This window comes from Equus quagga, chromosome 17 (assembly GCF_021613505.1).
Source record: "Equus quagga isolate Etosha38 chromosome 17, UCLA_HA_Equagga_1.0, whole genome shotgun sequence".
Taxonomy (NCBI): Eukaryota; Metazoa; Chordata; class Mammalia; order Perissodactyla; family Equidae; genus Equus; species Equus quagga.
In genome coordinates this window covers 12,474,205-12,488,641 of record NC_060283.1, presented here as the reverse complement: position 1 = coordinate 12,488,641, position 14,437 = coordinate 12,474,205, and the positions used below count along the sequence as shown (strand labels likewise).

Here is a 14,437-nt window from a genome sequence, read left to right as displayed (position 1 = left end):
TCCGAGTCAGAATTATTGCTCTGCTGTTCCTCTCACTCTCAGCTTTTTCAAAATAGGCTTCACTGAAGCATAACTACATACAATATTAATTCAGCAATTTTAAGAGTACAATTCAATGAGTTGAGATAAAGGTATACAACTGTGGAACTACCTCCACAATCGAGATATAGAACATTTCCATCGCCCCAACAAGTTCCCTCGTGCCCCTTTGCAGTCAGGAATTACTCTGTATTTTGCAAGTTGTAATTGTAAAACAGTGCTTTATAAATTCATGCAACAGAATTTCGTAAAACAATCTCATTCTGTAAGAGAAAAAATAGTTCCATTTTACATATACTGCACAACCCACCCCCTAACTGTAACTCAGCCCAAATGAGAACTGTCGCATTATGCATAGAATTATACTGCAGAAGTTTAAGGCACACGTAGATATTTAGACCATTAAATATTGAGTACAGCTCAAATGATATGAAATAGGAATAACTAACTTTCTGTGGGAGTAAAGAAAGAATAATCATAAAAGAAAAAGGTGGTATAATCTTGCTGGAATATGTTCTTTCCTAAGGTCCACAGACCTCTATTGGTGGGAACTCCTAAGCCATCCTATTAATAGCTAGGAAAGATTCAGCAAATCTGTTCTCAGAGGACTGCATGTAAAAATTTTCCCCATCTCTACTGACTGACAGTTCTATTAATAGACTAACTTTTGAACTTTATAGCACTTCTTGATGACAACAAGCTACAAGAGACTTCACAAAAAATATCAAGCTGCTTGCACAACTGAGTGTGCAGCACAAGTCGTGCTAATTTCCCTGCCACCCGCTGGTTATGCCCAGGGACCTGCGTGTTGAGACCACAGTTCTCCATGACCAACTTGGAACATAAAGAGGTCAAAGTCCCTTGCCAACTGCCACAGTGCAAAGCAGAGCCATTTCCCTTTTGCTGGAGCCAAGCAGCCAAATGCACCTGGCACATCCAGAATTCCTGCATGCCAGAAGTGACACATACTCCATCTCCAGAAACTAAGATTTGGTATGTTTCAGAAAGTCTGTTTACTGTGCTTAGGAAGACAGATTTGCTATTGTTCAGTCTGTCACATGAAACTAGTTTTTCTTCCTCAAATGCACGAATGAGCAGTATGGGATGGCCAGGGGGTCTCAGTGGACTGCGCCATTTTCCATCCCCTGCACCTGCCACACTGTAATGTGAATCCCTGTTTTTTCTATTCTTACCTCCCCTCCCCCGCCCCCAAGCTTCAGCTTACATTATGAATAATGCAGGCAGAATTACAGACTCACAGCTGACAGGCCGACTCACCCCTCCTTTTGACTCCAAAGGTGCCACTTGGACCTTCTACCACATTCCTCACAATGTGTTGGTCCTTTTAACAAACCACTTCCTAGGAATCTCTTCTGCCTGCGTCATCTTCATGAACTACAGAAGTTTCTCAAATCACATAAAGTCTATAGCAGTTTTAAAAATACCAAAGAACTTTGGAGCAAGGCAGGCTTGACCTCAGAGCTCTTGGGTTCGAGCAGCTACACCGATGGTTATAAATGATTAGTGCAGAAGCTGGAAAGACTTGGTTTTCAGGGTGCAAGATAAGTTCTTCAGGCACTACAGTATTAGGTGGTATTTTCTGGCTAGAAAGTTCGTCCCTAAAAAGGCCAGCCGAAATAGTAACTCAATCTCTAGAAGCTAGCCAGGAAAACTAATACTATGGGCCTGTCACGATGTGTCTGGGAGAGCTGGCATTCTACATATGGTTTTAAGTATCAGGACATCTGTGTAAGTGTGAATGAAAGGAAGAACAGGATAGGTAAAAAGACAGAAGCAGCTTGCCAAAGTCTATTAGGACAGTTCATCAGAGGATGGGTCTAGGAAGTACATGATGTCAGTTAAAAAGAAAACAGTGCTTTGTAAAAAAAGGTCATATATAGGAGATGACAGGTTTTGGAGGCATGAAAAGCAGGAGGAATAACAACTTGGCTAATTAACTCTAGGGAGACGGGGACCTGAAGAACCCTGTTGGCAAGAAAAACTACCAAGACAGTTGGTAGGCAGTACTTCAAAGTAATTTTGAGGGATGTGCATAGAATTGATAACTCTGGATCCCGTTGGTTGGTTTGTGGGTGGGACCATCTTAGCTGGCAAGGCCAGGCCTATGGCATATTTCCCAATATGTGGTTTAGTATGTTTTGGAAAGAGTTTTATCTGTAGTCGGACAGGTAACACTAGCTCTTGTAAGACAGAAGTCAAAAGTGGTTACAAGTACTTGAAGACACAGCGACATATAAGTTATTAATGTTCAACCAAGATCAATATTGATCAAGACTGGTACTCATCAAAGAATCAACTGGCCTGGAAAGTAGATATGATAAGAACTTGGATGAGGAAAAACGATCACACATTAAGGCCTGCGGCCGATACACAACTTTTGAAAATGGGGAATCAGTGTTAATAGTGATTTACAAGTCGAGTTAGGATATGAGTCAACCGAACATTAGAATGATGGTCAATGTAACAGGAAAACATGAACCTGAGCAGGGGAAAAAATCTGAGGCAAACTAAAATTTTAGGTTTGTCATCTAACCTTAAACTGATAGCCCTGGCTGAGTAATTAGAAAGGGTTAAAATTAAAACTAATTCTGAATATAATGCAAATGATATACACAAGTGTTGGCAATTAATGTCACTCAAGCAGTGAGGACACACTATCTAAGGCCATTTTCCACTGTTAGAGACCCAGATAAGAATGTTGCTATTTCAACAACCTCCAACTTCCCTCAAAATTCTCTAAGAGCCAATACAATGGAGTTGATGGAAAAGAGGCTTGTTCACCCTAACTCCCGAGTGGCAGAGTGACTACTGGCAGAGGAAAAGAAATACAGAGGGAGCTGCTCTTAACAACATTGTTTTGAGTTCGAAATAGGATGGTCTTTATAAAAAGATTTCAATTAGAAATGCCATTATATTAAGCAAAGTCTCCCTTAAACAAGACTTTTATACATTGTGTATAAAATACACATAGTAACCATGATCTATAAACTTACGTGCTAGAGATTAAGTAATTATCTCTGCATCTGACTGATTCATGTAACACTTACCTGGGTTGTAGGTTATGTTGGTGTGCACAGAACTAGTTTTAAATCCTGACTTCTCAAGACGTTGGGAAAGTTGCCCAAGCTAAGTCTGTTTCCCCATCAGTAAGATGGGATTAGCTCCTAAATCACAGGGTTGTTGTTGGAGGCAACGAAATACTGTATGTAAAGTATCTATCCAAGCTGTTCCAGCCCTCAGAAAACGTTTATGTCCCGTCCCCAAATCCATATCCTCACCCCTCTACCTATCGCAACATAAGTAGCCAAAAGCATGCTATGTTATGGCAAGACTGTGAGTCACCATAAACATATATTACACATTCCAAAGCAAACAGTGCGGAACAGAAGTAATCATACCCAACACGTGGATTCTTCTTTTAATAAAACTTACACCTAACTAACCCGAGAGACCCCAGAAATATCGGAGAGAACACTTCACCATTCCCACGGGAGGAGGTGGGGCAAGCAAAAATAAAAGCAGCCCTGGAGGGCACATCTCCATTCTGGGCTGTCCAGAAGGCGAAAGCAGAGCAAGTCTTGGGGAGATAAGGAAGACAGGGGACAGACACCGAGGCCACTGTGTGCGTGGTGTCCTTGTGCCTGAATGTGGAGACAGCAAAGGCGGGTATATCAAGGGCTGCTAATAACCTTGAATTTTGGAGACCGGGCACAAAAGACAGCTAAGCCGTGGGACTTTTCCTCTAAGTTCCTTGGGAGCAATGCCTGGGCTTTGCTCTCTTCCATGTGCCCCTTAACACCTACGACAGCGCCTTCCTTGCAGAACTAATCATTGCACCGATGTGCTGGTGGGAACACAATGGAAGAGTAGATGCTCTCCAAACAATCGGAAAGGCCAGGGACCGAGGGGAAGGCATGGCACCGGGGGTGGGTAACGCAGGTGGAGGGGTAGGTCTGGAGCGTTCACTTTCGTGATGGTGGGCTGGTGTCGCGGGCTGTCAGTGCGCGCGGGTGACGAAAAGGGGCCTGGGGCGACCTTGGCTGCGCTGCCGGCTCCAGAGGGTGACGGCGCGGGGACTGTGGGCTGCGGTGGGGTACGGCGCCCCGGAAGCAGTTACCTGTAGTAGCTCAGGAGCCCGTTGCTCAGCACGAACCACCGCCGCTGGTAGCCTTTGATGTAATTGGTCCATTTGAAGAGCCAGCCCTCTCGAGCCGAGCCCGAACCCCCGGCGCCCGAGCCCCCCGCCGGCGGCGCAGGGGCCTGGCCCGCAGCCGCCACTCCCCCGGCCCCGGGGCCCGGGCCGCCCGCAGCCACCGCGGCCACCGTGCCGGGCGCGCCCCCAGAGCCTGGCCCCGAGTCTCCGCGGCCGCCACCGCCGCCTCCCCCCACGGGGGGACCGGTGCCGCCGCCGCCCGGAGCTCCAATGGCTGCCGGGCCCGGCCCCACCACTCCTCTCAGCTCCGTCGCCGCCATGAGTCGCCGCCGCCCCGAGATACAGGACCGAAACCGCCTACGAGGGCCGCCGTCGCCGCCTGGAGAGCCCCACACGGCTAGCGCATCAGCCGCGGCCGCGCAGCGTCCCCGCCCCGCCAGGCCCGCTGCGGGGAGGAGGGCTCGGCCGCCAGGAAGAAAGGAGTCAATTGGCGCCGTGGAGTGTCACTTGCAGGAGACCCCTAGGACATTGGCATTTCTCTCGGGCCTGTCATTCCACACCGCCCAGTGAGAGTCCGGGGTGGGACGCGTCTGCCAGCCATGCCGTCGATTGGTTCAGATGAAGGCCAATCAGACTCACGTACAAGCCCATTGGTACTTTCCCGAAGGTCCCCGCGCTCAGGGAAGACTCGAGAATGCAGAGTGCCCGGCCAGTTTGGTCGCCGATTGGCTAGTATTTCCGCCATTCATTTCAGTTTATGATCCCGTCACTGCCACGTCACCCCCTCCCATCTCCCTTCGCATCCTTCCTCTTCCGCCCTGACGGATTGGTGGTTGGTATCAGCTGCTCAACCTTTTCCACCATTTACCGAACGAGTTGAAGAAAAAGGGGAGGAGTCTTGTTGCACATCCCCACTTTCACTTCTTATTGGCTGGCATGCATGTCACTCACATGTCGGCGGAGAGACAGGGCGGTGCTTGGAGATGATTGGTTCCAGACATCGTCTGTGGAAGAAGGAACTTGGCAATGCTGACCAGTGAAAGAAACGTTTTGAGAGAGGGGCAGGCCGGGGCAGCCAATAAAATCCGAGAACAGCGCTTGGGGGGCATGCCTACCTGCTTCCTGCTTGGGGGAGCTTGGTGGTAGGCAAAAGCGGGTCGACTTCTCAAGAACGTTTTTTGATGTAGGCGCTGAGTTGGAGTCCCTTCTTCTGAGTTAGGACCTCCATAGTTTCTTGTTAGGAAGAGTGACTTTCAGCAGTCAGCGCCTGCCTGAGTCCCCTCCTTGTGGCAGCTGGCTCTGAGCTAGAGGCCCGGATTCCTGGGGACCCTAGAAATAGCTTCCCCAGTTCCCTCCTGGATCTAGGATTCTCCTAATTCCCTTCCCTGGTTTGCTGATCATCGCACCACATCCCATATCTTTTGATTCGAGACTGTCATATGCTTTTCCTAATTCTGTTCCACGAGTTGCTGACCTGATTTTGAGGAAAAAATAGATTCGCAAGGACCTGACTTATATATGCTTCCGACCGGTGTCTCTTCCACACCTAACGGCCCTTGTTGGTTTTAGCATCATAAGTGCACATGTGTATGCTTTACTTTGCGCAGAAAACAGTTATTTTTGGTAAATGACGTTATTCACACATTTGTGAAAGTCACAAATTCAGTAACTCATTTAACATTTAGATGTTGTAAACTGCTGTTACAAATAGAGCTTTGGGGAATCTGGCACCTGTTATATTTTGCCAGTTTAGACGGGCAACAGAAATAGCTGTTGGTGTAAAACAAATTGCTTTTCCCTGGCAGTGTGCTTCCCAGTATCAAGAAAATAAAGAAAAATAGCCTTTTTTAGAAAACGTTTTTAAAAGGAGAGAAATACTTATTAAATTCTGGAGAGAGAATATACTTTGAAAATCTGTAGTTAGATGGATGCTAAATTTGGGATTTTTCTTTTTTTTAAAGCTGAACTAAAGTGAATCCATTTATGCTTCAGTCCTACCTTTGCAATTTACGGGCTCTATGACTTTGGGAAAGTCATTTAAGTACTCCAAACCTCAGTTTTCACTTCTGTTAAATAGGAATAAAACCTTACAGGAATGCTGTTGTGATTAAATGCGTTTGAACGTGTTTGATAAACTGTAAACAGCTACAAAAATGTAAATTGTGTTGCCAAACCCATCCCTCAGATTATTTGCCAGTCACAAAGGAGAAACACACGCTTTTACAATGGGGCAATCTGGCTGAACCCACCTTCACTCAGTTATCCAACTTAGGGTCATTAACCCTGGGCCAACATTCTTACCAGGTCTCCGGTGTGCTGCAGGATCAAGTATACAGCAGTGTTTACGAAGTTTTCATGCCAAAAATGTTGAACCTGAATCCAATCAAGCCTCTAGCTCTAACATCCAGTTTACAGGGGCTGGAGGAACCAGTTAAACGACATCCCCATGAGACAAGCAGATAAATCAAGAATGTAAGGCATTCTATAAGACAATTGATCTTATAGCAGGTAAGACATAAAGATTAAGGAAAATTGATGTCATAAAAAAGGGCCAGGGGGTGATCTAAGTTTTTCAAAACTTTAAAAGACACAACCAAATGCTTGATTGGAGTCTGGTTCTGAAAGAAAATAACCAGCTTTCTAGACATTTTTTGGCAAAATGGAGAAATTTGAAAATGGGCTAGTATTAGATGATGTTGTTAGGCAGTTATTACATTTGTTCAATTTAATATTAGGATGATGGATATGAAGGAAAAGATCTTTAAAATTTGGGGAAATGCTTAGGAGTGAAGAGTCATGATGTCTGTAATTTCCTTGAAAATGGCTCAGAAAAGGAAAGGAAGAATGAAAGACAGCCAGCCAAGAAAAAGTAATGCATTGAAATGCACACACACACATATTTATATCTATATAACTAGGTATATCTGTGTATCTATATATAAAGCAAATATGGCAAAATGTTAATTGAATGTCAGTAAGAAATATATGGGTGTTTATTTTACTATTATTTCTACTTTTACTGTATATCTGAAATTTTTTTTAAGGTTTTAAAAGGCTGAGTTAAAAAAAAATGAAAGGAAAATAAAAGGCTGACTTGAGTTATTGCTGTTCCCACCACTGCCTCCAGAATACAGCCAGATTTCCTAGCCTGGCAAATGAGGCCCTTGACAATCTGGTGTCACTTCTCTTTTCCAGCCTGTCTCTTACTCTTTTGTCTTGATGTATCCAAGCTCTGATTAAATGGATCAACACATCTGCATCCACATTTGCCCTACACTTGCCCTGATTGGTGCCTTTGTGTATGTTCTCCCTCCTTCTAACGCCCAGCACAATACTCTCCCTCCACAGAGTCTCTTCTGATTTCCCTGCCTAGAAGTAATGTCCCTTCCTCAGCACTCGTAGAATGTCCGTGACGTTAGTTGTCTTGCCTTGTAGTTACTTATGTTCCTAATATATCACCCCTACTAGAGGGTAAGTTCCTCTTATGCGTGATCCGTATCTGTTTCATCTTCAGTTCCCTCATGACAGTTAGCACACAGCCTAGTATATTCATCCATTTAACAAATATTTATTAAGCGTCTACTATATAATATCCAGGGTTGAGCCAAGTGTTGGGGACAGAGTAGTGAATGTACAGATAGGCTCTCGTTTCTCATGGAACATAAAGGATCTTGGGGATAGATAGATTTTTAACAAGAGACACACAAGTGAATATATACAGTATTTGCATAGAGAAAATATGTACAGTAATTATATACATATGTACAGTAACATGGAGGACAGCCAAGGTGCTTTGAAGGAGAATAACAAGTGTAACCTGTTTCAGATAGGGATAAACTCCCTTTAAGTAATCTGGGGGGTGGGGAGAAGTTGGAAAAGGAAAGGCTGGAGACAGTCATTCTTGTGTGAAGGCCTGAGGAGAAGAGAGGCAATAACTAAGGTGGAGGGATAAGGGATGGAGAGCACAGACTGGAAAGACCTACAAGCCCTTATAAGGAGTTTGGGTTTTATTCTAAGTGCGGTGGGAAGCAGTTGGAGGAATTAGGGTAAGTGACTCCAATTTTTGTTTAAAATGGTCACTGGCAGATGTGTGCAGTACATGAGTGTGGAGGAGACAGCAATTAGGAAGATTCTGCAGCCTTTTAGAAGAGAAGTACTGACGACTTGATTGAATGTGGTGGCAACAGAGATGGAGAGAACGGACAAATTTCAGATATATTTGGGAACAGAACACCTGTGAGGGGGTGAAGAAACAGGGTGAGAGGGAGAAGTTGAACTGGGTTGCACCTGCAACAGAGGCCTCAGCTATAGGGAAATCTGGAGTTGGATTGGCCTATCCCAGATGTCCCACCTTGAGACAAGATGGCGGGCGCTTCTATCACAGCAATGATCAGGCTGCATGCAAGAAGGGGGCATAACCTAAAGGATTTCCCTTTGGGAGAAGGCAATTTACAGAGGGAGGTAGGCTCAGCTGTGAGCCATCAGCCACCAGCACTTTCAGCAGCTGTGGGTATGAGTACCTGCTTTTAAAGAGAAGATCTTGGCAGCATTCCAGAACATCCACTACAACATTAAACCATCTTTCCTTATAAGTCAGGACTTACATTTTGTGGTTCCCTTAACCTACATGAAAGAAAAAGCAAATTGGACACCTGACAGATACTGTACTTGGTGGTAAGCCTGTTATTGTGCTTGCCACAGAGGCACTGTGGTTAGCGTCACTCTTACCTGCTTTCCCCAAATGATTCTTAACGACTACTAGTTCCAGGTACTGCTCTGAGCAGTGGAAAAGAGCTTGGGGAATGATTCTGTCTCTAAGGTTATCAAGGAGTGGTCTGCCCGGTGTCCCTTGCTTGCTGTGTTATTTTTCCTGAAGCAAGGGCTGCATTCTAGCCCTCTGGTCTTCTTCTTTTGTTCGAGTTTGTGGAGCAGGATGATGAAATTCACTGAAACCAGGAAGACACAAAAGTGAGGTGGGAACTGCCAGTATATCAGAACAGGTTCATCGACAGTCTCAGGGGAGGTAATTCAACCCTCTACTTTTGGGTAACAAGGGGAATGGTCACTCCTGGAGAGCAAGAACCACATTCTGTGTGTATTTTCTAGACAATCATACAGGAAGTAATTATAAATTTCAAAAAGGGGAGCTGCATACTAACTGAGGACTCACTTCTCTAACCCCCTGGGGGAGGCACTATTGGCTATTGAGGCAACATAGTATCATGATTAATTATTATTTCTCAGGACCCTGACCATTGGGATCCAAATCCTGCTTTTGCTAAGTAAATGCAATCTTGGGCTATTTACCGAACCTCTCACCGGTTTCTTTATGACTATATTAATAGCATCTATCTCTCAAGGTTTGGGGGAAGGATTAAATGAAAACACATGAAATGTGCCTGGCATATAGTAAATAATCAATAGAGGCTAACCGTAATTATTAATTATGCAAGACTATCTTTGAAGCACAACATAACGAACCCAAGTGGGACCCACATATCTTCCTTGGGGGTATTAGACCTGCCATAGTAAAGCCTAGAAATACTGGGACTTAATCTGAGGTAGAAATGGATTAATACAGTGAAAGGATATCAGCTTTTACTGAGTGTTAAGCACTTTCATAAATGTAATTTCATTATTTTTTGGTCACAATCCCAGTTGTTTTACTACTCCTTTTACAGATGGGGAAACTGAGACCCAAACAAAGTAACTGGGCAAGGCAAAGCCGGCATTCAAATACTGACGTGCATAGGCCTACAGCCGAGGCAGGCTGTCCATACTACTTGGGCCTCGGAATCTTTTTTTTTTTTTTTTAATAACATAAACAATTCAGATAGTGAACTGAGGTGTCATCAACACGATGAAGTGGGATTTGGTTTAATTTTGATAACAGAAAACATAATTTCGTGTACTTTTCAAAATCACCACGAGCCTGTCCGTTCTTCCCAGGAACCATACCAACATTTTAACCAGCCTCTTCAGGCTGCCCAAACCCTCCTGTTTTGCACCAGATAATCATGCATTGCACTTCAGAGAAAATGGAGGCTGTGGGTGAAGAATTCCCTCAACTTTGTAACAATTTTTTTAAAGATTGTTCAAAATTATGTTTTCCCCAGTAGCATTTAATGAACTCTAATACCAAACAACTGAAGAAGTTCTTTGTAATAATTATAGTTAGGTTTATTTGCAAGTATCAGAAGCCCTATTTATATTGGTTTAAACACGTAAGAGTTTATTCTCACGCATAAAAGAAATTGAGAGGTAGCTCGCTGGAGTGGTCAGAAACACAGACTCCTCCTTTCTCCTCTGATGAGCATTCTGTCTGTTGCTGAGATTACCTTTTGTCCCAAGATGGCTGCTGGAGCTGCAGTCATCACAAGTGCATTCTAGTCAACCAGAAGGGGGAAGGACGGGAGACAAAAGGGCATTCACTCCCTTTTAAGCAGCATTTTGGGAAGTCCCACACCACATACCTGCTTACTTCCCTGTTAGATGGAGAAGTGGTGGAAAACGATTGTAAATGTAATTGAGGTTTTCTTTTTCTGCTGCTCACTCATTGTTATTTTGGACAAGTCATGTCCATGTTCTCTCTCTTTCTTCTTTTCTTCCCTCTCTCAAATAAAAACCTATTACATATTCATTATAAAATACATAAAGGGTTTGGAAATGTAGAAAATGAAAATTCCACCATAATCACACTTCCAGAAGTAACCATTGTTACATTTGATATGTATTCTTCTACTGTCTTATGGATTTTTTTTTTGAGGAAGATTAGCTCTGAGCTAACATCTGCTGCCAATCCTCTTCTTTTTGCTGAGGAAGACTGGCCCTGAGCTAACATCGGTGCCCATCTTCCTCTACTTTTTTTGTGGGACGCCCGCCACAGCATGGCGTGCCAAGCAGTGCCATGTCTGCACCACGGATCCGTGGTGAACCCCGGGCCGCAGAGAAGCAGAACGTGCGAACTTAACCGCTGCGCCACTGGGCCGGCCCCTATCTTAGGGATTTTTAAAAATTATTTAACAATTTTAATGATGAAATATTTGACACATTAGTTTGCCGGGGCTGCCATAACAAAGTACCACAGATGAGGTGGCTTAAACAACAGAATTTATTTTCTCGTGATTCTGGAGGCTAGAAATCTGAGTTCAAGGTGTTGGCAGAGCTGGTTATTCTGAGGTCTCTCTCTTTGACTTTTAGATGGCTATCTTCTCCCTGTGTCTTCACGTGGTCTCCACTCTGTGCCTGTGTCCTGATCTCCTCTTCTCATAAGGACACCAGTCATGTTGGAGTAGAGCCCATCCTAATGACCACGTTTTAACTTAATACCTCTTCACAGGCCCTGTCTCCAAATACAATCTCATTCTGAGGTATTGGGGGTTAGGACTTCGACATGAGTTTTGAGGGATATAATTTATCCCATAACATGCACCGAATGCATATGATATATGAAAGTTATGAAGCATGATAGTAAAACTAATAGCCATCAACCACCACTCAACCTAAGAAATACAAAATGACACTTGCCTACATCTTTATCCCAATCCCGTTCCTCTAAACACTCCCAAAGGTAACTGCTGTCCTCAATTTATTTTTAAAAAATCATTCCCTCAGTCACTTTGACTTTTAAAAGGTTCAGTCTCCTCATCCTGTAGACCAGGAATAGTGCTGTGAGGCCCTCTCATAAATGGCCCCTTCTCTTGTCTATTTCCATTTTCATACAGATCACGTTTTGTCTTGTACTTTTTAACTAAAAACTCTGCAAAGGCTTCCCATTGCAATGAGAACAAATCCCTCCCAGACCCTTTGTGGTCACTACTCACTCCCTTCACTCCAGCGACATTAGCCTTCTGTGGCTCCTTGAACCCCTTACTCGTTCCATCTCAAGATCTTGGCCGTTTTCTTCATTTGGCTTGGGACGCCCTTCTGAGACCATTGCATGGTTGTCCTCTTCTCATTATTCATGTGCCTGCTTAGATGTCACATGCACATCAAGGCCTTTCCTGACCACTAAGGTCTAGGGTACAAATCCCCCCATCCCTCTTCATTCCATTACCCTCTTTTGTTCTCTTCCTAGCACTGATCACCATCTGTAAGTGTCTCCCTCAGACCCTAACCAGCACCAGAGCAGGCCTTCATTTGTCTTTGTCACCACCGTTCCTGGAGTAATGCTGGACATACAAGTGCTTGCCTGACTTATATTATCATCAAATTGTTCCTGACCTAAGGGTTGTTGTGATAAATGAGTGACAATATATTTTGAAATGAGCCTTGCACATGCAGACTGTTTTATTACATTGAGATCTGTCCTCTGAATAACCCCTTTAAGCTCTGTTGCTAAATAGCGTAACTATCTCAGGAACAGGTATTTGTTGGCTGGCTGCTAGGTGTGCCCCTGTGCTGGGTCTTGGAATACAGTTGTGAACAAGACAGTTCCTGCATCTGTGGAGCTCACATCTTAATGCAGTGAGTTAATGAATGAACCCATCACCTGTGACTGAATATATCTTAAATTAAAAAAGCATTTCAAAATATTGGGAGGGAGGAGGAAGAGTAGAAGCAAGGAGGTTTTTTTTTTCTCCTTTTCAAAATGCTTAAAAAACCAAAAGGGGCATACAGATGCCTGACAGCTGCCTTCCTGTATCTTTGATCCTTCTATATTTCAATTGGTCCTGATAATTATAACCTGAATCACCTCTTTCCTGACATTACTGAGAGGCAATTGCTTGATTTGCCTCCTGAAAATGAAAGCATTAAAATTCAATCAGGGGGCTGGCCAAGTGGCACAGTGGTTGGGTTCACATGCTCTGCTTTGGCAGCCTGGGGTTTGTGGGTTCAGATCCCAGGTGTGGACCTACGCACCACTCGTCAGGCCATGCTGTGGTGGCAATCCCACATGCAAAATAGAGGAAGATTGGCACAGATGTTAGCTCAGGGCCAGTATTCCTCACCAAAAAAAAAAAAAAGAACAATCAGAAGAGTTTGCAGATGTGTCCTTACATGCTTCCAGCTTTTCAGCTGCTCCTATATGAAGCATGAAGCCAAGAGCAGGAGCCTTCTTGAGCCAGAACACTAGACGTGGAGCTTAAAACTTATGCTTTAAATCCCAGTGTTAGCCGTCATTAGCTGGATGGTCTTGCTGATCTAGTTTTGGTACTGTACAAATTAGAGTTGCCCATCTTACTTCAAAAGGTTATAAAGTAGACTGAATTAGAAAATGCATATGAGTGTTCTTTGTACACTATAACACAGCTAGGAAATGTAGGGTGATGTTGTGGGTTTACCTTCGTTCATTGTTGGACGGACAATGATGGCTGACAAAAAGTATTTCAAGATTGAATCCTATCAATAGTGGCACAGTTACATAAATTCTGGCACAATGGCACACAGTGGAACACTATACAACCATTAAAAAAACAGGGTAGCTCTCTATATGGTGACATAGAAATATGTCCACGATGTATTAGGAAAAAAAGTTAAAATGTTTATAATTCTAATTATGGATGCACAGGCGTAGGGAAATCACTTGGGGGACAATACACTAAACTGTTAGTAGTGGTTTTTCTGGGGACAGGACTTTGAGATACTTTCCCTTTGTAAGTTATACGCAGATTTCTCTCTGGTTCTTTACATTGGTACAAAATCTAAGCAACTTAAGAGATATTCTATTCACAACTGGCAAAGTACACACACTACTGATTACCTAGCTCCTTTCTAGATGTTTCCCAGCTCTCAGGTCTGATTTAGGTTAATATTGCCTTGGAGGAGGAGTTGGGGCTAAGTTGGGGAGTTCGGAGGGTCTTGTGTTCCTTGGAAGAGACTTACATGCAACATTTACAAAATAAAAAGCAAAGCTGAGGCTGTTATGAGACCTGCAATCTATTCACAACCGTGCCTGTGCTGCAAGAAGGAAAAAGGTCAAAACAATGCTATTAGGTAATTTTAAGATACTTATTCCTTAAAGACTTGTTACCTAAAACCTCACATACTAATTTCTTAAGGATCACAATGTTAATACATTTAAATATAGTTTGGCAGAAAAGAAAAAGACAAGATGCCTTCAACCTCCTCACTTTTCCTTCTCACACGATGGACTTCATCGCCCTCCAGAAGTAGAGGGTAGGTGGCATCCAGTTGTCTGTCTCAAATTCAGAGTCATGTGTTGGCCTTCCTAATGATTGACAGGGCAACTTTGGTGAAAGCCAGCTGGCTGACACTTAGGGC

At 43.8% G+C, this 14,437-nt stretch overlaps 1 protein-coding gene across 1 annotated transcript in view; it reads right to left on the bottom strand.

The window, feature by feature from the left end:
- The window catches only part of OSBP (oxysterol binding protein), a 32,564-nt gene extending 27,806 nt beyond the window's left edge, over nucleotides 1-4,758 (bottom strand). Inside the window, exon 1 of the mRNA XM_046643695.1 lies at nucleotides 4,178-4,758. Coding sequence (XP_046499651.1) covers nucleotides 4,178-4,533 — 356 coding nt within the window. The 5' untranslated portion in view covers nucleotides 4,534-4,758. The remainder of the gene's footprint in view (nucleotides 1-4,177) is intronic.
- Between the last annotated feature and the right edge of the window lie 9,679 nt (nucleotides 4,759-14,437).